The sequence below is a fragment of the Ornithodoros turicata genome, unplaced genomic scaffold (genome assembly GCF_037126465.1).
Source record: "Ornithodoros turicata isolate Travis unplaced genomic scaffold, ASM3712646v1 Chromosome147, whole genome shotgun sequence".
Lineage (NCBI taxonomy): Eukaryota > Metazoa > Arthropoda > Arachnida > Ixodida > Argasidae > Ornithodoros > Ornithodoros turicata.
In genome coordinates, this window is record NW_026999317.1 from 106,937 (window position 1) to 130,774 (window position 23,838).

A 23,838-nucleotide genomic window follows, 5' to 3' on the forward strand; every position below is an offset into this window, starting at 1 on the left:
AAAAAAATTATTTCAATTAAAAGTCGTCGAAAGTAATTTTAGTAGGTGGCAGATTGAATGGCCGGAAGGTAGCCGCTTACCCCATATTTGTTTGTTGAGCCGTTTTTTTACAAAGGTCAAATGACACGTTACGTGACGCACCCTGTATATCATATTTCAATCAGAAGGAGAAGAAACACGCGAAACGAAACCGTGGAAGGAGAACTCCCTTTGTATTGAAGGTTGATGAACGGCTGACGTAGATTATGAGGGCTTCGGTTGACCAGGTTCCTGGAACCAACATTTCTCGGCTTGCGAAAATGGTATACAGGGTGTTTCACTTAAGAGTGACCCCTAATTATTAAAAAAAAATGTACTTGAGATAAAAATGAGAAACCTTCTGCGTCATACTTGTGAAGGTTTTTGCCGCCCAAACAGGTTGTTTCCATCAGTGTACTTCATTAATTTGTCTAATGAGCTTAATTGAACTCAAAAAATCCCAACGAAAGGTAACGTTTTTTTTTTCGCTAATTAGAAAGCCCATGGCCACAACACCCCATTTCAGTCCCAATTACAGGATCTTTCACGATCTTTCCACAAAAATTGGACACCCGAAAGAACTGCCCGAAAAACCAGGATGCAGCGAGAAGCCAGGTGCACCCCTTTATGCTGTCTCGCGACACCCAGGAGGACAGCCGACTTCGGTGATTATCAGTAACTCATGGCTGCCAACAGATAAGCTTGTGAAGGCCAAATACGTGATTGCATCAGGTCCCCGCCCTCCCCTTTTTTCTTCTGTTTTCTCATGTTGTTTCCATACGCAGTGGGAGTGTCTTCGGGCCGAGACGATAGTCCCGGCGCGCTTGCACAGATTGCAAGTTTTCGGGTGTCGAATTTTTGCGGAAAGATCGTGAAAGATCCTGTAATTGTGACTGAAATGGGGTGTTGTGGCCATGGGCTTTCTAATTAGGGCAAAACAACGTTACCTTTCCTTGGGAATTGTTTGAGTTCAGTTAAGCTAATTAGACAAATTAATGAGGTACACTGATGGAAACAACCTGTTTGGGCGGCAAAAACCTTAACAAGTATGACGCAGAATGTTTCTAATTTTTATCTCAAGTACATTTTTTTTGAATAATTAGAAGTCACTCTTAAGTGAAACACCCTGTATAGTGAGCACAACAGGAGTATGCAAGTTAGCTGGTGTTGACATTGCCTCTAGTTAGAGGGAAAACACTCCGACGCGCCCAGTGTTTTCTCTCAAACTCAAGGAATGTCGAAATCTAGTATATCACATTTCAGCTGATAAGTCGGAGGCGGTTTTTCATGAACACGCCGACTCGTTTGCAGATCTCGATAAAAGTTTATCGTTCCACTCCACCAACCATGATGTAAATAGGCAACGGAGAGACATGCGCTCAAGGGATTTTTCTTTTCCATGAACATTTGGAACATATTTGTACCATTGTACCATATTGCATCATTTCACTTCATTTCAATTGTTGGAAATTTAATTTCTTGAATTGAACTGTGGAACTTCCCAAGTCAACCTAAAGTTTTCTTTCCGGAAATGGGTTCCTGGGGTCGGATTCACAAACACGATCGTAAGTAGCGACAAAATGCGACAAAGACGTCGCAGCCTGCGACGGGCGACGACGGCGTCATAAGCGGTCGATAGCGGGATTCACAAAGCTATCGTAGTGGAGGGGGTACCCCTCTTCCCGAGGAAGCGAAAGTTGCTCATTTCCTGTCACATGCAACTCATAGAGAAGCACCCAACGGGTGCGCGACTACGTTTTCGCTATGGTAACGATGACGAAAATCGGCAATCCTACCGATAGTAGTCGTCTCCTTAGAAGAAGTCGTCCGTCCCCAAATGTGTTGTTAGTACACGTGCTCTCTTTCTTTCGGTAGCGTAATGGATGCCATGGAATCACAGGCGAAACGTGTTCGACGACCCAGCAGAGATATTCCCAGTATGTTCGTCTCGGGGTGTTCTGTAGGGAGTGTGTGGCTCCCATATTTGCAGCTTTTCTGGCTTTTTTGGCCTTTCTTGCAGACAATTGGAGGGGTGTTACAAGATTTTGGGGGTGTCTTAGGGGGGCGTACGGGATGCTTGGAAAATCCCTGCGACCCGATTTTACGGAGCGCAAAACTGTAGCATTTGTTGAAGGTTATCAAGCAAAAAAGTGCGCAATTGACGCTACGGGGGATGGTCCCGAACGGTCTGTGACAAAGTGCGATGCGTGGGCGCGTATTACGTGGACTTTGTTTGCCGCTCCAAATCCACCGCTGCCAAATAAGCCGCCATCTTTCCTCGTAAGACCGCTCGGGAGCTCTTGTAGGATTCCGCCGTAAGTTGCGACGATTTTGCGACGCGCGCCCTTCGTGAACCTAGACTGCGTCGTAACTTCCTCGTAGGACCGAGATACGACAGGTTCCGTCGTACGAGCTTTTTGTGAATCCGACCCCTGGTGGTCATTTTACGCTCAGTATAGCACCTGATGAGACACGTAACTCGACGACAGTCGCTGAAATAAATTCGCCAAAAATCCACAGAAACAAGTCCTTAGCTCCACCTCTCTCTCTCTCTCTCTCTTTTTATGAGCTCTAGTTTGAGCACCAAAAAATTATTTCCTTCCTTGCGTGTCAAAACGTCGGGTGACCCAGTTTTTGATAAGAGAGCTCTAATCCCCGCACTCACCGAGCGTGTTTGTTGCATGGCTTGGGATTCTAACACTCTCCTTCGTATGGCGTGTCAATGTAACCTCTTTTCGTTGCACTTTGACGCTCAAACTAGAGCCGACAAAAACATGCGGGGCCAAGGACTCATTTCCGCGGATTTTGGGGGAATTTTTTAAAGCAATTGTCGTTGCGTTACGTGACTTATCAGGTGCTACACTCAGTAAAGAGACTACGAGGAACCCATTTCGGGAAAGAAAACGTTGGGTTGTCTTGGGAAATTTTGAAGTTCAATACAATAAACTAAATTTCCATCAATTGAAATGAAATAAAAATAGCAGCAGTAAGTGGCAAATGTTCCTGGTAGAAAAAATACCGTGACCGCATCTCTCTCCGTTGCCTACGTTATTTACTATGAATAATATGTCATCGTTAATGGACCACCCTGTAGAACACATTGCGACCACCGTTCATCTGACGCAAGTTTGAAACCATCTCTTCGATGTATGAAGTTCCGTATCGAACATGAACATCTTGTTCCCATCACGTTGTTTGAAAATTGTTATCGGTGCTTGACTTATCGCGCGTTCTTAAGCATGCGGTTTGCGAATACAAGTATTTTTTATCTAATTTTATTTTTACAGGCGTATATCCCATAATATTACGTGTCAGCAACTTCGTGCTGTCGTTTTGCAATACTTACGAAAGCAAGTGAAGAATCCATCATTATACATTTTTAAGCAAACGCCTGAATGTCTTACAGAATCATTATTATTTACCTTTTGGTGATTCCCAGTCCTTGGGCAACGAAAGCAAACACAATTGTGCTTAGGAGCAGTGTACAGCTGGGAGTCAGGGACTGACTTGCCTGTCGACATCTGGCTTTTTCCATCCTGACGTTTCACTGTCTTGAGCTTGACGTTAGAGCTACCAACGAACGCGCGAGGTATGCGAGTCAGCCAATAATAATAAGAAGAATATTTACGGCAGAAATCGCTGTGCAGGTTGTGATTGAAATACAAAAGCATGTATGAGCTCATCGCGGGTATACTCCGACATTGAGCAGTAGAGGCCTGTGGAGACCGGGGTTGCTGACGTAATTGGCAACCAGTGTTTGCCCTTGACGAAGACACGGTCTATAGCACTTCCGTGTGGAAATTATCAGCACACAGGGTACTGTGGCATAGGAAATCGAGCCATAGCTTCAGTTGTTCTTTCTTCATGATGCCACGCGCATATACCCTTACACACCAATCATCTTCTGTTGGTCCCCGTACAGTTTTGTGTCGTCGCGGAGACATTGAATCAATCTTGTCCAGCTCCACAGGTACGTTCACTATCTGTCTTATGATGTGGAACTGACCCTCGTACATCAGAGGTTCGTTGCGCATGAGGAGGATCTGCGAGCACACTACCATTTCGCTTGTCTCGTTCAGGGGCGGCAGGTAAGACGGATTCACGGGGTACACAAAGTCGTTTCTGCGGGATAGACGAGGAATCCAGCCGGCATTTAAGCCCGTCTTACACGTTGCGCACACCACAAACCCGTCTACCCGTTCGTCGGGAAACAACGCCGAGAAAGAGAGTAGCTTCACGAAGCTATACTTCACAGTACTCACGTCCGACTTGAACCACAAGCGGTCGCACGCTCTGTACACGCCACGCCGAACGGATGGGTTAGGGAATTTTCTCAGAGCATTTGGCGGCCAAAACATACGTTTGCGATTTCCCCCCCGATCTCTCGCTGCTACAACGCTCTTCAGCTGATACTCGTCGCGCTTGCTGGGTCTCCAGCTTGAGTTGTAGAAAAATTTACCCCTCCTCGTAGGTTTCACGCGACACCCTTACCTCCCGGGCGTCCCGCTCGCATAGTAGATGACCCGGCCTCGGTGGCTCAGTTGGGTGGCGTTTTCACCTACTGATTACCAGGCTGCGGGTTCGAACCCGGCCTAGGACGCAGGCAACTTGGTAGCAGAGTACAAGTTACTTGTACACACCGTCCTCTGCGACGGATGTCAAATACGGTGTGCCGTGCGTTCAGATTTCAGTGCACGTCAACGAACCAGCACATCAGGGCAAAATGAATCCACAGATCGACCAGTGGCGTCGCTCATGATCATAGTTATAATTCGGGTCGTTACGTCGCGAGACACTTTGATCATGAGGGGAGCCACAGTGGTTGGGTCTGTGGATTAATTTCGCCCAGCTGAGGGTTCTATAACCCAAATCTCGAATCCTCCAATCCTCCTCCTCCAAGTGCTTGCGCAGGCGTGGCATTGATGCCACCAGGGTAGGCGCTCCCCCTCTCACGGTGGTGGTGGTGATTTAACTGCTTGCCGTAGTCGGCCACGCTCAGGCGGGCAACGTCACGACTATCGCAGGGGGCGATCGCGCGTCCTGGGCCGACTTCGCGGGGAACTGTGCCTACATTAGTCTTAAAACGTCTGAGGAAACCCAAGGAAAATACCCAGACGGCTGGGTGCAACACCGGGATTCGAACCCGGGTCGCCTCTCAGTCTGTGCGTGGCATGACATCATCGTAACCACTAGGTCACGGGAGCTGCCTCTCAGTTGTTTCGTAGCCGCGCTTGAACACGTGGTCTCGAAGTAGCAGCAAATGGGTGCAGGTTTAACGCTGCGACATACCCCACCTCAGGAAAACTGGGGGGTTCGCTCATAAATGCTAACACATTTTAATAATGATACAAACAGCACTGACAGGATATGAGACGGTTACCAGCACAGACATTTTGCTCAAACTACCATCATGGTGGCCGACATGGTGTAGGACATATACTGTTTTTACCGTTCACGTGGTGGCTGTGAACTGGATAAACGAACAGTCTGTATTAATACTCCCTAGATGTTGGAGCACCCGCGATAATGCCCCAAACTCGCTTCACTTTCATGAGGTGAACTGAATACTACTTGTTACAACTTACGGAGTCTTATCCCATACGCAGTTCCAGGGAATCCAGTTGTCAAAATTACGTCGATTGCAGCGACGAGTCCTACCTCATTCTACGTCAGCTGGACTATGGATAGCTACAATTTCACGTCCACAGTCGGATATTGGGTTAGGTACTGCGCCGAATTTGCAACTACGTGCCGCTTGCAGCAGCTGTCGAAAAAGACACTTACAGTGACAGATCTCACACCAGCCACGACGTACACCGTCAAAGTGCAACCAAGAATAAAGACACGTGCTGGAAACATCGAACTCGGTTCAATGAGTGAAGCACGGGTGTCTACCTGGACCGCTGGTAAGTCTATATAGTTTTGATGACGGACGAAGAGAAACTACAAAACATCCAGCTCACAAAACGAGGGTATATACAGGATGGCCCACCAACTATGATAAAAATTCATAGTTGGCATAACGTAGGCAACGGAGAGACATGCGGTCAAGGGATTTTTTCTGCCAGGAACATTTGCCACATGTTGGTACCATTTTTATTTCATTTCAATTGATGGAAATTTAATTTCTTCAACTGGACTCCGAAATTTCCTAAGTTAACCTGACGGTTTCTTTTTTCTTTTTCTTTTTTCAGAAATGGGTTCCTCGTGGTCATTTTGCTCAGTATAGCACCTCTAACGCACCGTGCTGAAATTCAATTGAAACAAATTCCTGAAATTCCGTGGAAATGAGTGCTTGGCTCCGCCTTTTTTTTTTTTTTTGTCGGCTCTAGTTTGAGCGCGAAAGTGCGACGACAGGATGTTACCTTGACATATCATACGAGAGTGAGAGTGTTGGGATTCGATTTCTTTTTCTTTTTGGTAGGACGCAATTTCGAATAAACGATGCGATTAGTCGAATAAACGATAACATCGCGCGAGAGCTTTTCGCAGGTTACGGGCGAAGTGAAGCGCCAGCGCGCGTTGCGGGATAACGACAAGTTGAAGATCGTTACCATCCACACATGAACAGCCTAGGGCGCCAATTAATAGCATCATGAATGTATTGCCTTTTCAGTTGTTCAAACGAATCAGTAGACCTTCAACAACATTCTCTTGTTCTCCCTATTTCAAGGGCGGTCCCAGCGAAGTACTTGGGGGAGGGGGGGGGGGCGTTTGCGAGCCTTTAGCCCGCCGATATCAATTTGGGTACGAGGGAGGGGGAGGGGTTCTGGACACGGGTTCAACCTGTTCTCGCAAGAAATCCTGTCACTGGTAAATTACCAGTGATAGGGTTTCGTGCGAGAAAAGGTTGAGGAAGAGACGCAAACTGGACCAGGCTATGCTTTTTTTTGGGGGGGGGTGACTGCCCCCCCCCCCGTGGGACCGCGACTGCCCCATATGCACATAAAGATACAGGATTAGAAGACGAGAATCATTGACGGATTTTGGCAAAAAACACAACGTATGTCACTTGCTTGAATATATAGCTTACGGGTCACGCGTCCCAAGTTCTTCGCAAAACTTGCGCGTTAAGTGGGCTCACATCTCAATACTTTCCTCCTATCATCATTATCATCATCATGCTGAGCACAAAAGCGAGCAATTCATCGCAGTATGCGGATGAAAATGGCAACAATTGTACGTTGTGTATTGGTTGTATGTACCTACCTTTTCCGCCTATACTACTATTTCGAAAAAAAAGAGAGAGAGAGAGAAAACTTGTTGTTCTGTGTCCAACGCTAAATTAAACATCTTTGCTTATTCTTGAAGTAATGACCTTCCAGATTTCTCCAATATTCACTTCATCTATTCACTTAGCTATGTTCCACCCGTTTCATTGCTCCGCCAGTAATTCCGCCGAAAAAAGAACGTATTTTTCTGCGATGTACGTGTGCTCACGAGCGGATCAGAAAAAATGTAACTTTATAATTGCGCGCTGTTCAACGATCTACGCTGTAAAAATCGGCTGCGCCTGCTCAACTGATGCATAACCGAGTTGATTTGCACTGCAGACCTACACCCCAGCTGAATAGTGGCATTTTAAGAAAAGGTGCCAGCGGTGTGTGTGTGGGGGGGGGGGGAGGGGGGATATGTTTAATACAATTAAAAAAAAAGAAGGGAAACGCCCAGCGGTGGGATTCAAGCCCACAGCCTATGATTGCTGGTCAGAGATGGTAGTTGGTGGTACTCCCCATTATGTCATTACAGGGCGTAGCAAATGTGACCTTAATTCACCGTTTTGTCCTTCATTTCCTGCCACGTGGAACTTAATTGGAAATTGTGTAGGTCGCTGACTGTTGTTATAGAACGGTACAGAAGAGCAAGGAAAACCATAACGTAGCGTGCCAACCTGTTGAGAATGCATACAAGGAAGTTGACACAATAGTAGCTGACGTGACGTATAATGGATGACATGTGGAGAAATGTGCAGAAATATAAACAAAAACGTTGCAAGCAGTTATTCGCCCAGTTAACAGTCTTTTGACTCGTGCGTCCTCCTTTAACGGTAATTAACTGTTTATACCCAGTTCCTGCAAGCCCCATGCTGTACCCCTACCATGTACTCACGCCTCCTTGTCAACTCCACGTTGGCTGGACTTTCTACAATAGCACGTTGTCCTTTATTCAGGTCTGTGTATTGGGCGCTCGAACTCTCTTGTCACGCGTTGTTGTACCTGTGACTGAGAGGAAACATGCCAACACCGTACTTACGTGATATTAACAGATCTCACTGGAAAACGACACCTGGTTGAACTGCACAACGTCAGCGCATTGCAACGCCCACGTACTTGACAATGTTGCAACAGCCGGATCACTCATGCTTTGGAACCTTGAGTACTACACGACCTACAAGTTGCTTGTAAGAGGCTGCAACGGCAATGGGTGTGGTTCCTACAGCACCATTGTTTTCTCAACGCCAAGTGACGGTAAGAGAACTTATGATGCATAACACAAAGGAACGCACCGAGCTTATGTTGATGTCATTGCCAAAAGAAATTTAAAAAAAAATGCTAAACCATATTCGGCCGAGGTAAGTCCAGGAAAAACAACAGTCGATGATACGTGTACCATTGATGTGCTCGTAGATTCCCGCAGATCGCTCTTACTATGGTCAAGGTATTTGACTCTGAAAGAAAGCCCTATTGACGTGACGTTTTCTTTGTATAGGCAATAGTAGGGGCGCGTGTAGCATGCAGCGACATATACAGATTTGGAAGGAACGATAGGGGGACGTGGGAAGAAGAAGAGAAACTATATAAGTTCTCGTGCGGAACGCTCAATGGGAAACCATGGGTGTTATATGTCTCACAGCCGGTTGCACCCATCTCAGCTCAAGACGGCGCTCCCGCAAGTCCGGATTAGCGCTCGAGTTCCCTCAAACCACGTCCGACAGAGGGGAGCCCTCAACTGTGCGTTGCGCCAATCCTCACGCTCACTTAAGCCAGTCACTTTGCAGAACAAAGTTCAAGCTATAGGGAATTCTAGGGATCCTTGTTCTTCTGCAGTGAGGGTCGCGTGCTATTGGCTTTTTAAGGTCACATGACAACTTCACGCCTCGCTTAGCAGACGAGGTCTGTTATGTTTTATCGTGTCGTGACAGCATATCAAATAGCAGCCATAGGGATATGCGGAACAAAAAACAAAGCAGCGATGCCAAGTACAGCTCAATAAATAACAAATGCACGGTACGCACGGTAATAAGAAGCATTTATTGCACGTCAACAACACAGCACGGCGAAACTTACCGGAATGATATTCACTTGTGCAGCTAAACTGTTTCACAGACAAGGGGTACGGCACCCCATAAAACACAGCTTTCGAAAGAGTACGAAATGCAAAGTCACGGGTGATAGTACAAAAATACATGGTGCTATCTTCGACATGCGTGAACACGAACGAAACGAACAAAGAATGACGCAGAAATCAGATAGTTAGATGCCCCTCAGTTGTGCCTCCACATCATTTTCAGGCGTATTCTACTCTGCGGCATTGTTTTGCTGTGCGCTTAAGCCGGACACATTCTGTGCTACCAAAACTTAAGCGCGCACACACAGGCACCACACAGCAGTCATCATGGGCGCTTACACATCCCTCTTGTCTGATGGAGCTATGCCGCGCAGAAGAACCGCCGACACTATTCTTCCTCGTAGCAATGACTCAAAACCATTTGTTGTCGTCTCCGCACGACTTATTTCAACGTGTAACCGACGAAACGGCTGACAGTATGAGCTCTGCTCCGCGTCCTGATCCGTCGACGAGGACGGTTCCACAGAGTGCAGGTTTGACACGAGGGCTCGCAAGTGTTTAGCGTGTTTGGTGCAACGCTCGGAACTTGGAGCCGAGCCCAACTATATCTCTGTGAACTCGGTTCTGCGTTAAGCGTCGTTGCTGCAACCGGGGGTCAACCTTGATTTCAACTAACGAAGAGCCACAGTAAGACACAGCCGTAACGAGCGAGTGGGTGGCCCCAAGAGGACGCCAACACCGCGAAAAGTCACCACAGTATTCTAGACTAGGTCCCAGCGTGCATAGCAGCACTGGTTGTGAACGCGAGTACCACAGCCGATAACGGCTGCATATGTGATGATCGTGCCAGATAGCATACCGAGCTCAACGGCCGATGCTGCACATCACTGGCGTCCACGTGGCATTCACTGTCGATCGCTCCGGTTAAATCAGATGGCGGCTGTACACATTTGCCTGGATGGTCGAAGTATAGTCGCGTTGCTTTCGTTGAAGTAGGCGAGACACCCATGTTTGTAGCTGAACCCTTGGTAACTCACGTCGAGGAACAGATAAGGCTGACGTGACAGGGGGAGACACAAAGGATAGACGCACTCGGCATTATTCACGTGAATTCACTTGCCGGTCCCTCTTTTTTGTTTTATCGCTTTCGTTTTTTTTGGGGGGGAATGGCAAACTTCTCGTATGGCTAACCTTTCCTCTTTTCTTCAACCATTAAATGTGTCTTTCCTTTCTTGAATGAAAAACAGAGCAAGTGTAGCCTCTGCCGATGTCTCTAGAGCGCGTCGCATATTGCTTGCGGTTCTACGATGCGTCCCCACAATTACTTCCCACAACGAATAAGAAGAAGTTGATATAAGCAGATAGTTTCAGTTTAGGCGCATGCCCTGAAGACTACTCATCTGGTGAGCTAGTCTTAAGCTGTTGGACTTTCGATAGTTTTGTATAGCAATGAGCAGTACGGGAGTGAGTAGCGTTGACCGTATCATTTCTTGACGAACATATTTGTTAACTGCCGTTGTGATCGAATAGTACTCGTAGTGTGTCCAAAAACGGGAGAAGGAGGAAATATTTGTACCAGTGTCTATCATCTACCAGTATCATCTACCAGTACCATATACCAGTACCAGTATATACCAATTCATGTATAAGGCCCTCGGTTTTCTGCTGCGGCAAATTCAAAATTCTGCGTCACCGGCTTGTAAATTCCGCGATTTTCCGCGGGGAGCAGTCAACGGCTGCTTGAAACTGGAAACAGTTTATGATTTTGGATAATGTGGGAACAAAAAATAGTTTATAGAATTACAGATTCAAAGCACTGTTGTGGCTCAGCATTACATACATGCTATCTTGTGTTCTCTGATGTGGTCGGTCGCCTGCAATCATTTTATACCTGCTGAAAGATCTTTCAGCATCTGCAGAGTTTATAGGAACTTTATAGGAAGGAGTTTACAATACATGCCCTGCGGAAGTCGCATCTTTAGGACACCCTTTTTTGTTGCTGGGCTGTAGGCATTATTTAAGAGTCTTAACTTTTTGAGGGCAACATCCCAGACATCAAATCAAAATCCCCCACTGCAACCGCTAAACTCCACACGGGAGGGACACCGCCCCTTCCTCAGGCGAAGTATGCACAATATACTCGGGCTAACGTTATCTTTAAGCGGAACTGCAATCTGTCTTGTTTGTCTTGCAGCATTGACAATTTCGTAAAGCAGGCTTCAATTTTCTAAAGCTGGCTTCACCACATGAAGGGAAGGCGTCAGGTGAAGCCCACTTTCTCGGGAGGTGTCGTTCGTACTCGGCGAATAGTCGAATATCCGGAAACCCGAATACTGGGTATTTGATTTGCAAATCGAATACATTGAGTAATTGATATTCGATTCGAATTCCGGAGCTCGAATATCCGCACACTCCTAAAAACAAGGGATTCTGTGAAATTCTGTGCCAAATGAAGGATTCCTCGATTAATTCCGAATTTGCGGAAAACCGAGGGTCTAATCTATGTGTCGGCGTTTTAGTTGCAATCCCAAATGCCTAAGGCCAATAAATTAGTGTTTGCCATAGAATTAACATGAATTAATGGATATGGTGGCACGAACACCTTATGGCAGCGTCCTTTCGCATTGGTAGAACACAGAGGGTGGGCTTACCTGAAGCTATATTTGTTGTGAGCTCAAAACGGAAATCACGATCGCTCCGCCTTTCGTGATCAACATATCAACAAATCATGGGCGAGATTTCGCCCATGATTTGTTGATATGTTGATAACGAGAGGCGGAGCCTATTATGTACCCATTATGTACAGCTACAAAATGGGCTCCGCCTCCCGTTTTCAACAAATCAGGGACGAGAATGTTGTCATTCAGGATTATGGTTGGCTAGGAGGCTAGGCATTTTTAAGGGCCATACGGCGAGCCGTTTCACCTACACTACCACCACCACCTTCATTTTTAAGAGTGTAGAGCAGAACGTTATGTGTACCTCCGCGTTGGCGTCTGATTGGGTGCTACAATTCTTCAAATGACGTAACAATGGATAGAGGTATCCGGATGACAGTACTTAGTACTCGCACGTATCCGAAAAAAAGTGCGTTTTTGTATTAATGTTGCATATATTATGAAGGAGAAATGTTCAACAATAAATTGTAAATACAATTACGAAGCGTAGAAGAAGAATATTACACCTATTACACCACTAACTAGATACCTGCAGGTAGGGGTCCTTACCTCCTTTAAGGATGGTGACGAGACGGGGGGGACGCTGAGATGGGGGACGCTGTGCTGCTTGTGAAGCTTGGTACTCGTAGATCGTGAGCCGAGCCGTCACCGTACGCCGCTGTTGCGAGCGTCGGTTCTCATAGGGGCTGGGGCCATCCGGTCGCAATTCTCGGGTCATTGGGGTCTGATAGGTCTGTCGGCACTGGGGCTGGGACGTCGATGGCCACGGCACGAGCCATTCCGTCTGGGACACCCAGCAGCCCCAGCAAATACTACGAGAGAGAATGACCGTAGTTGATTATTAGGGGGCAGAGCGCGACAGGTGATATTCCCCCGTCGTCTATGTCCGTATATGTGACGATATTTTTGGTACTGAGCAATGTGAAAACAGGATTTCAGGTCACATGGTATTACACGAAATATTTTTCCCCTTAAATGCATACATAAACTCACGTACTGAACGATATGAAACTGACTTGTGGCCGCTGTCACTGTCCTGTGGCTAAGCTCAAGTCCTGTTGACTACCTATACAAGGTGTCCACGCTAACTTGCACCGGGGTCTAAAAAAGTGCACTGTGCGTCATAAGCGAATGGACACTGCAGAATATTGTGAGGAGTGGCGTGTTTTAATTGCCTGTATTTTTTTCATGGCAGCTGATTAATTAATTGGCTGATTGTTTAATCGTTCGCCTTAGGGCAGAGATGTGAATTGGAAGGTTGTAGAGCGTGTCGATAAACACCAATCGCAATCGTTTCCTACCGCGTACGCCTTGAGTGGAGTTCTTTTCTTCATTTCTTATTTTTTCTCATAAGAAATGAGGCGTGCGAAGTACGAAAGTGCACCACTTGACACGAGGCGAACGTGTCTATGCGCGTGCCTCGATATCTGAGCTCTGAAGCGTACAGAAGAACCACTACATCCGTTATCTAGTGCTCTAACGTTATCTTCCGAGAAGCGACCATGAGGTGGGCTCTGACAGCTGCTGACGCCTCCAGAGTGGGTTGGGTGCGCCGTGCTGAAAGCAGTATCAACAGGAATGAAATACAATGTAACGTCTTGGTCACGTGCACCTATCGCGGCTACTCGCACTAATGCTGTCCTGTAAGCTAGTAGACTAGTCGTGGCGTGAAAGAATCACGGTAACGTCATTTTTTTTCATTCCTGTAGGTACTTTATCGCCTTTCAGGATGGCGTACCCAACCCCTCCCCGGATGCTTCAGTAGGTGTCAGCGCTCACCCGAAGGTTGAGACGAGAATGTTGAGACGCGCTCGAGACGCGCATGTAGGTGCGCTCTCCCTGTGTCAAGTGGTACGCGTACGGATTTTGCGCACGTTATTTGTTACCAGGAAGAAAACTCATCGCAATGTGTACACTGTAGGAAAAAATTGCGACGGGCGTTTCTTGACACGTTCTACAACTTTCCAATTCACATCTCGGTCCTAAGACGGGTACTTAAAAAGTTGGCTAATTCATTCCGCCTAATTAATTAGTTAGTCACCACGAAAAAGTACGGGCGATTAGAACACACAACTCTTCACAATAGTCTTCAGTTTTCATTCGTTTGTGACGTACCGTTTTTTTTAACCCGGTACATGTTAGCTTGGGCATCCTGTGTATCTTGACACATGCATCTATCGTAAATAGTGCTTATTTCCTTGGACAGCATCGAGTGCTCCGATCAGCCTTAGCTCCGAGCGGCTGGCAAACGGCTTGGTGTTGTTGAGATGGGAGAGGCCATTGCATCCTCGTGGACCCTTAGATGGATATGACGTCTCCTGGAAGTGTGCCAAAGAAACGAGTATAGTGGATGGGGTGACCGATCTAAAGTTTCTCATTACTGGTAAGTACCTTACCTTACTGGTACGTCTTCTGGAATGGACGATACAATAACCTCAGATGCGGCGTCTGCAGTTTGAAGGCTGAATGCTCTTGAACGAATTAATCACTGCAAACTCATTTCTATCCAATTTTTTCCAAACAAATTTTTCCAATCCAAACAAATTTCTATCCTATCATACGTTCTAAGACGGTTCCGTGCGCTTAATTAGTACTATTGCTTGTTTACCCGTATGGTCATCTTGTCGGGAGTACGCAATGGTCCAGTACTTGGCGAAGTTCAGGTCCAATGCAGAGGGTAAGCGTCATCATGTAATCTATTATGAAGTAGCTCGACACAATATGAGAGCAGGGTCGTGCTCTAAGCCGTGCATCTGCACATGGGTACATATAGTTGTGACGAATGAGCAGTGTTGTACGCGTTACCGAAATACGGTATCGCGATTCCGATGCTCGTTACCTGAGCAAAAAGTATCGAAAAAAATTGAGGGCGGTTAATGTGATTAATGCGATGACAATGCGTTAGCTTGAGACGTTCGTCTTGCGAAGCAATTGAGCAAATGAGAAGCAATTAGACTGCGTCTAATTGCTTCTCTTATGCTTCTTTTCTGCTTCTTATATTTTTATCTACTTTGACAAGTATTTTGACTAGTAGAAGGTCCGGGATCTATTGGAGAACGTTGCAGTTTGAACTCCCACACGACATGAGATACAAACTCAGCCGCTCGCGAAACTCTCGGAAAACGCACGAGACATGTCTCAACACGCCAGAGACGAGGCGCAACTCACTAGAGTCCTGCACGGGTCGACTTTTCCGAGCTCGACCCGCCACGGGCACATAGAAAAATGGCCCGGCCCGGCCCAAATTAAATCAAAAATGCACACGGGCAAGCGCGTTATCGTTACATTACCAAGTTTTTGTGAAGGTAGAGGATGCTGTCGACAAACTCCTCCCAATCTTTATCACTCTCACCAAGCTTTGCGAACGTGTTTTTGACATATGTGAAACTCAATTTCTTGATCGTTTCGCCTTCAAATCTGGAATGTCTGCCTGGGACTCTAAATTAGTGGAAGAGCAAGGCGTTATTTTCCTTCCAGTGGTGAAGACCACAGCAGGCTGAATTTACTGCGGCGCACTGCCATTTCGCGTTGGAACTCTCGGTTTCGGTTTGCGATGTCGCGTACTTGAGTCCTGACAACGTAAATGTTAATCTACGCTCCACGTAGGTTTAAATACTTTGACATGTGTGCTCGCATCAACTGTGGCGCTCCAATGCAGGAATAACGCAGGGGCGCCGCATCGCGTGTAATAGGAACATTTCTCTCGCTCGTTCCACCCTCACAGTGGTGAGCGAGGATCGCAATGGATCACAAAAACAATCAAGCTCGATATATTATTTCCACAAATATAATGAAAGCGTACATTCATGACGCGAATTATAAACCTTGTGGTTTCTCTGCCAAGTGTCAAGCCAGTCAAGTGAAGCCTGTGAGGCAAACTGGTAACGCGCACACAAACGCACAACATTCAAGAGAACTAATTTAGCCAGTGGTCCAGTCGCTGTCAATGTCCTTGTCCTCCGGTGAGTCGCACCAGTTTCGTGATCGACGTATCAAATCCTTGTCAACGGCGAAGGCGAAGCAGCTTGACCCAACAAGCACGCGTTTTGTGTGCAGGAGGCCAGTTATGGCGTTCGTTGAGAGCCTGATTCTTTGCTTCGTTTTCATCAAATTTACTGCCCAAAATATTCTTTGCGCTGCAGCGCTCGAATGGGGTAGGCACAGCATCGCACCCACAAATTTTTGCAGCGTTTCACAGGCTGGTGAGCCGTCACCATGGGTGGTTTCGGACACGCTGTTCCAGAATTTCACCAGAGGCAAGTCCGACTGTATGTGCTCCAAGCTAGCGTTGCGGATGCTTCCCTCTTCGTTATCCTGAGACTGTGGTGCGTTCAGCTTATTTAGTAGCTGCAGCTAAATGCATTACTGAAGAAACCTGTGCCTCTCTGACTTTCGCTGGTGCGAGGATGGGCACCGCATCTTGAAAGAATTCACCTGCTCACGTGAATGTTTCTGACGTTGGCTAGACAAAGTCACTGTGACATTTGTGCCCAGGTAGATGTCATCAAACGGCAAGTAATGTGTTGGGTCTTTGTAGTGTCTTGGTCCACTGGAGTGCCCATAGCATAGGTATGTTGCGGATAACAGTCCATGATTGTTCTCACACCAGTGACTACAGCTTCGTGGAATTTCGGCAGCTGGGGTTCCTCAGATTGCATCAACTTGTTCAAGTTGTTAAACATAGGAGGGACGAAGCCAAGAAGCTCTAGGAGGAGTCTGTTCACTGGGTCCGTCAGCCTCTCGAATATGGTACCATGCGACAGAAGACGTTCTGTGAATGCCGCAGCTAAGAAATACGCTGTCAGTGCGTGATATTTCTCAGACACTGTAGCTACTGCTGCGTGCAGTGACAGCCATCGCGTTTGCGAATGATGTAAGAGCTTGTGAGGCTTGAGCTTTAGCAAACGCTGAAATTTTTCAAACATTTCGGCACACTTTGGGTTCACCGCGATGTAGTGATAGATGTCTCGTACGAGATCCTCTACAATGCGCAGTAACTTAGCGCAAGTGTAGCTGTGCGAAAGTGATGCGCACTGATGAAATGAGTTTCATAACAAGGAGGTCGCGGACGTCTCTCTTCAGCAGTGTCATTACCGAGTTGGTTTTGCCCATCATGAGGCTTGCGCCATCGGCTGCAAACCCAACCACATTTTGCTGATAAGGCACCTGATCATTCTCGAACGCAGCTTCAAGTGCATTGTAGATTCCCGCATCCAAGGAGTCCCCAATCCGTACGGGCGCGAAAAATCAGTCTTTCATTTTACCTTTGCCATAGACACGTGTTACAATGCACAGGTGCTTGTGCATAGATAGCATCTGTCGATTCATCGATTATTACCGGAAAATTGTCGTTGCGAAAGGTTTCAGACTTTGGAAACTCAGCTTTCCTGTAACATTTTTACAATGCTTGTCGCTGTAGTTCTTCCGCATGCCAGTTTCTTTGCAATACCATAGTCCTTGCATATCCTCTCTATCAATTCTGGCGGATGGTCAACAACGGTGAGCGGGAGACTATGTTCGGCTATAACAGACGCTGTCCTGATCTCCTCTTCTCTTGTCGACTGTTCAGCGGACGTGCTTCGTCTTAGTGCTGCAACGTCCAGAAGTGCCGGTTGTCCAACATATTTTTTGCAGGTTTCTTTGTGTTTTGCTGTTGCGATGTGACGCTGCAGATTGACGCGCCCAGAGGTTATCGACACGTCCATGCATGACACATGCCTTGCAAAGCGCGAAACTGGGGCCTTTCTTGCTCGGAGCACACTCGGAGGTAGCCAGCTGCGTACCTCTTCGCGAGCATAGCTCTTTGTCCCACGTACAATTATATTTTTGATCGTGCCTTTTCTTTTAGCTGCCAATGACGTGCCCGCCGTCGAAGGCTTGGTCGGTGTTTTTAGACATTCTAGGCTAATGCAGAAGCAACACGATATACTGGAAAACAAGCATACAAACTGTTTACGTGATGGCGTTCCCCGATATTCGATGTTTCGATCTCTGTGGAACGCGTCTCCTGAAAATACTCACGCAGAGCAAAATAGAAAGGGCGCGCATAGTGTCGGTTTCAGGTTCAAATGGTTTGTATGCAGCCTTCTTGTGTTCGTTTATTTTTTATGTACTCATGATGTATTCCATTCTGATGGCCAAGGCTCGCACAGCGGCAGATGTGCTCTGGAAGAACAAAAATTTGGTTTCCGTACAGGAACCTGCATGGCTTGAGTGATAAATAGGTTTTACAGCGCGGATATTACTGTCCGCTCGTCTAGTGCGGAAGGAATGATGCTGCGAACGTAGAATCTCTGGCGCTGGTTATATGGTAGTGCGCCACTGTCTAATCATATGCATTGCACAGTATATCGTACCAAATGCAGACGAGAGTTGCGCAGGACCAAAACGTGCGCCTCAATTTCTCTCTCCCGTTTCAGTTTCACTGCTGCCACATGTTCAACAAGCATTATGACAGTCTTTCCTTCAGGGTAAAGTAAGAGCATGTTTGCTGCAGTTCCTGTTCAGATGGTTGAAAGCGTTTCGCAGTCTTATTCCCACAAGTGTTCGCAGTTCCGGCTAATCCAAGACTGACTTATTCCCGCGTTCTGCTAATGTTTTTAATGTGATGATGATGTAATGTTGTTGATTTGTTTGTTTCCTGTAGAAATATTATAAAAACCCTCGGTTTAGTCAGTTTTTAGCCTAAGGTAATTCATAGGAAATATGAAGGAGGACATGCGAAATACCTCGCGCATTTGGGTTGCAGTTTTGCTTCATCACTTCGGGTAAAATCCGAGAGACACGGACAAACAGACACAACCGCAACAACGTCCGTGTCTCTCTCTCTCTTTTTCTTTCCCCTTCCTAATCATGCACCAGTTAGTCTGCGCTTCTCGTTACTATACACACGCGGGCAATGGAGACGCTGAGCATTGGACACTCAGCGCAGCTGCTCCGCATCTTCTGTCAATGTAAAATGGGAGAAGCCTTCCTTTTTTGTTTCCCGCCCGATGTCACTCCATTTTACCCTGTCTTGCAGATCTTGAAATAAAATTCGATTTTCACCCCAGACTTTGAAAAACGTAAAACTGAAAAACACAAGACCCCAATCATACTGTCCAGCACGATACAGTTCAGTCCTGGTGTTGGTACGAATAAAAGCACCTTCTCCACCTACAATACCTGGTGTCTTTCCCTGAGTAATCACTGGACACAGGCTGGCGCCAACTCACAACTAGCCTTAAACACAATTTAATTAGCAATTGCAGTTAATTGGGACCCCCCACATTAATCAGCATCATCCAATGAGTCATCACACTAATTGGGGAGCGTCTAACTCGTGTTCAGGCCAGCTGTGAGTTGGCGGCAACCTGTGTCCATAAAAAAGAATAAAAAATACATAGAGATAGAGTGGAGAGAAGCAGTTTAGTTGAAGATCAACGACACCATCTTGAAGAAAGCGGTCCGAAACGGCCGCTGACCATCGCCTTGCGACGGAGCACAGAGGCAGGTTGCAAAGCATCTTCAGCTGTGACGTCATCATGACATGTCTGGGCAGGCTAGGACAGCTCTAGACATGCGACGAGAAAAACACTCATAATACAGATGCTGGGAAAGCAAGAGTAAATATGCTAACCATCAATAGCTAACAACAAAAAGAATTAGTTACACAACAAATCAGCCCACCACAACAGGCGTCGCGGGGAGCGCAGAACGATGCGACTGCTCCATCCGACAGCCAGGCACAGAAGTGACTCAAATGCTTTTTTCTCTTCTATAAAGTTACGCATCAGCAGCCCCCCTAGCGGTTACTTTCTCAACAAATTTTATGACAAAATTCTTAAGAACCACGCCAGCGCTACTCTCGTTCCCAAGGCAGAAGAAGATAGAAAATGGCGGGGATGCCTGGACAACAGCAACCAGCGCCCGACTTGCACGGGCATGAAAGCCGCAAACAAAGCGGGGACAAAGTTGGCGAAAGAATTAGTTACGCAACACATCAGGAGCGCAGAACGACACGTCCATTCCGTCTGACAGGCAGGCACAGAACTGAATTGTAATGCTTTTTACTCCTCTATAAAGTATTGCATCTGTCCCTCTTGCGCTTACTTTCCGAACTAATTTAAGCGCAAGATTATTAAGAATTGTTCTAGCACTATTCCCATTCAGGGCAGCACTATCGGCATCGTAAAGACAAGAATGTTCGTTGTCGAAAAAGAAAAAAAAAACAAAGCTAGATCGTCAACAGAGGAAAGTATGCATGTCGGGGCATGTCAGGAGCGAGAGGACATTACACGAGGACAAATCACACGACTGCTGGGAAACAGAGGAAAGCAAAGACAGAGAAACACTTGAACACAGTGAAAAGACACTCACAGTCATCGGACACGTACACTACATTCCCTCATTGTAAATCCACTCGTAACAAAATCCACCACAATCGACACACAACATTCACCAGTGACGAACCACATATCCGCACCCCATCAGAGGCAAACGTAGCCCCACCGAAGTACGCTCTTCCACTAACGGCCAACGCAATTGCTAGGAACAGAATTAGCGCGTCCACACCCGCCAGTGTCCAAGAGAGAAGTGAATCCTTGGGCCCTCTGCAGGTTTTGCTCATTGGTTGTAACGTCATTCTATTGTCTCAGGGCTACACTGTTTTTTTCTCTCACTAATATCCAACCCGTCGCCTGTGGACGAGGTCCACCTGAAACAATAGAGTCGCGGTATGACGTCATCACCCAAGCATGCAGCTACGTGGCTCAAGGACGTGTACGCCCTAGACAGAGGACCTGTTACTTATTGAATCACTATCCCAAGATTATTTCCTTTATTGTACTATAACGATTGCATAGGAAACAAAAAACATGAGAGGTGGTTGTAGGAATTAAGCATTTCCAAAATCTTACTAATTGAGACTCGCAAGAGAACAAAATATCCTAACACCATCAATGGCTACATACAACGAGCTAATGGAGACATGTCCGGTCCCATCCACGAGCCAGGCAGATAACTGAATAATGACGGGTGGCGAAACTCTAAGATAAGAAAAGAATTACCTTATCGCATATCACTTAAAAAGCGCGATATTTTAAAGGTCATCCTGCCCGTACAAAATCGTTTATTTCATACGCTCCTATGGAAAAATGTACCTACCTGCTCTTCTTTCACACCGCAATAGGCCAGTGTGCAAGGGTTGCGTTGCGGGATGTTACAAAGGGTCAAAGGTTCCTGATTCAAGACGGCAGAAGCAGCCAAGGAAGCGATAGCACGAATTTTTTATGTGATCAGGGCCATTTCGAGATGCGCCATCGGTGTAGCTGCGACAGAGGTAGAAAACTTCGCGTCTTACGAGAGCATAAAAATGGGCTCGAAGGACTTCATGAGGAACCTGATCTCTGCGGCCCTGGAGGTCCGGAAAACATGCGAAGGGTAGATAAAACGGAGGCACAATGCGGACAGGATATTCCGGGCTCACGATGGGTGGTGGTTGTGCCTTGTCCTGTAGTAAGCGGTATGGAACAAACCCTTGCTTGTTGCTTGAACCTTTTGCTTGCTGTGTCTTTCTCGGCGACACTTCCGCACATGGAAACACAACCCTCGCGATCCCAGGAAATAGTCGTTTTGGCAATAAAATTATATGTTATGTGTAAGTGACCTGGCTGCTGAAACCAATATAGATGTAATAATGACTTGCCCAGGTCATGGTAGCAAGCAACTCATCCTTTTTTTTCTTTTTTTTAGTGGTTGGTTAATGTGTTGTGGCATGATTGTATTGGTCTGTGAACCGTCGAAAAGGAACAAAGGTGATCTCGTTGCAGCTTGCGCGGAAGCTCTCTTACCTGAAGCTGGTGCCTGGGAACAGGCTTTGTACCCTGTGCTACATGCAGTGTTATAAGGCGAAAGGCGAAATTGGCGAAGAAGAATTGTTGCCACCGTTGATCGAATGTATTCTTTTATATCTGCTGGCGCGCAACATTCACAAAAGTAAGCTCGCTGTTTCAAATCGTTTCGTTGATGTTTTCATGTGCAGGTTTATCTCCTGAAACTCTTGGCATACAGATCAAAGCCCGTCCTTCCCAAGAACACCGACGACACATCTGTTGACAGTTTCCGCGTCTGTAGATGCTTAGATACCAGAAACAGGATGGGAGGGGGGGGGGGGGGCTCACGCCGACATAGTGGTATCTGAAAGGATTAAGTAAACATTTATTACCTGCTACATCATTTCAGCAATTACTTGTTCTCAGATGAGGGGATTCTGCACCGTGTATAGTACTCATTAAACCTACAGGCTAACATTCACAGCTTTTAGTGTTTCTTAGCCTCTACACATCGGCGCAAAAATAAAGAGTTTCAAAGGCGAGAGCGTCCAAATTTTAGGGCTTAATGATGCCGTACTGGCTCTATGGCATGCTGCATGACTGTTCGGTTTGTGTGATAACCCTGAATATGCACCGGTAGGTGGACTGAATCGAAGGGTAGAAGAAGAAGTGCTGTATGCACATTTCTGTGGCTGTTTTGGCGGATACCAAGCATGTGCTCCTCGACTGCCATCTGTACACCTCCCAATCAAGAGTTTCAAAGGAGCACAGCACGTTTGCTTGAGACCATGTTGTCCCTCTCATATACTGGGACGCAGAACAGTGACAATTCTGTACAGAACAGCCGAAAAATTTACTTTAAAAGTAAATTACAAATGTGCTGAAGCAACCATGTTTGCTCCACGAAAGTTGTGTCGTAAGTGTGTCCCACAACATTGCAAAACATCCCTACCCCATGTTGAACAACCACTCAGCTGCAGCACATACCAGGTATCAGTGATTTATCCAGACCGCCCCCGCCCTCCCCCCCCAAAAAAAAATCTGCATCGCCAAAAGACACATCATAATATGGGAACAATCCTACTTTCCCGAATAATGTATGCGTCACATCGCCAGAAACTGACGTGCGAAGATCCATTCAATCACGGGTTGTAAGAGCAAATCACAAGCACGACATTGGCGAAGACATGTCGGCGGTGAAGTTCTTGCAAGCCTTCCGAAGATTTACAGCTCGTAGGGGAATCTGCCAAACCATCTACTCGGACAATGCCTTGACGTTCAAAAGGGTCGAAAGAGAAATTCGGGACATACAAAAGGGGATCCTGATGGTGTTGCAATTGTACCTGCCTCTCGTATTTTGTTATTCCCTCTCTCTTACACGCATATCCACATGGTGGTGGTGCCATCTCGTCTGATGTCTTGCAACTAGCTTGCCACCTGCCTCTGCAAGCGTCCTGTCCCCATCATCCCATCTCATCATCTATTGTTGTTGTGTTAACCTAACGTTCCTGGTGCAAGTTAACGTCTCTGCAGTTCCTGCAGTATAAACAAACCCTCAAGGCAGGGGCAGCGGTTGTTTTAGCGACTGCGAGAGAAGGGACTTACGGAACTGCGCTGCTCGTGGGTGGACTCTCGAGCACCGATGTATTTCGTATATGCAGAAGCAAGGATGATAAACTCCAAGCACACTCCAATTCAACATGTCGTCTATCCAACTATAAACCTATCATTCTCAATGTGTAACACCGTCGTCGATGTCATGGAACGACGAGCGAGGTAAACCAAAATACCAATCACATTTTAACCTTTTTGTGGGATTCTCTGCATTTTCCAGAGGCTTTGTTTGAATGACGCACTCCCATGTCATGCAGCGTCGTGTTACTGTGCAATAAATCCTCGAAACTTGATGATATTCTATCCGAATTTCATGTTAGAAACGACGCACAGTTCGCACTGCACCTATTTAACGAATAACGAAGGCGCACCGTGAGGCTGGGCTGGGGAGAAGGCGCACGTGCACTTAAACGTGCGATTTATAGCTT

General features: G+C 46.6%; 1 protein-coding gene across 1 annotated transcript in view; it reads left to right on the plus strand.

Annotated features, from left to right (window-relative positions):
* Positions 1-23,838, plus strand: part of LOC135372411 (uncharacterized) — a 121,769-nt gene that overhangs the window by 82,878 nt on the left and 15,053 nt on the right. The window contains exons 8-11 of the mRNA XM_064606026.1: positions 5,625-5,924; positions 8,088-8,188; positions 8,285-8,486; positions 14,191-14,367. Of these exons, the coding sequence (XP_064462096.1) occupies positions 5,625-5,924; positions 8,088-8,188; positions 8,285-8,486; positions 14,191-14,367 (780 nt within the window). The remainder of the gene's footprint in view (positions 1-5,624; positions 5,925-8,087; positions 8,189-8,284; positions 8,487-14,190; positions 14,368-23,838) is intronic.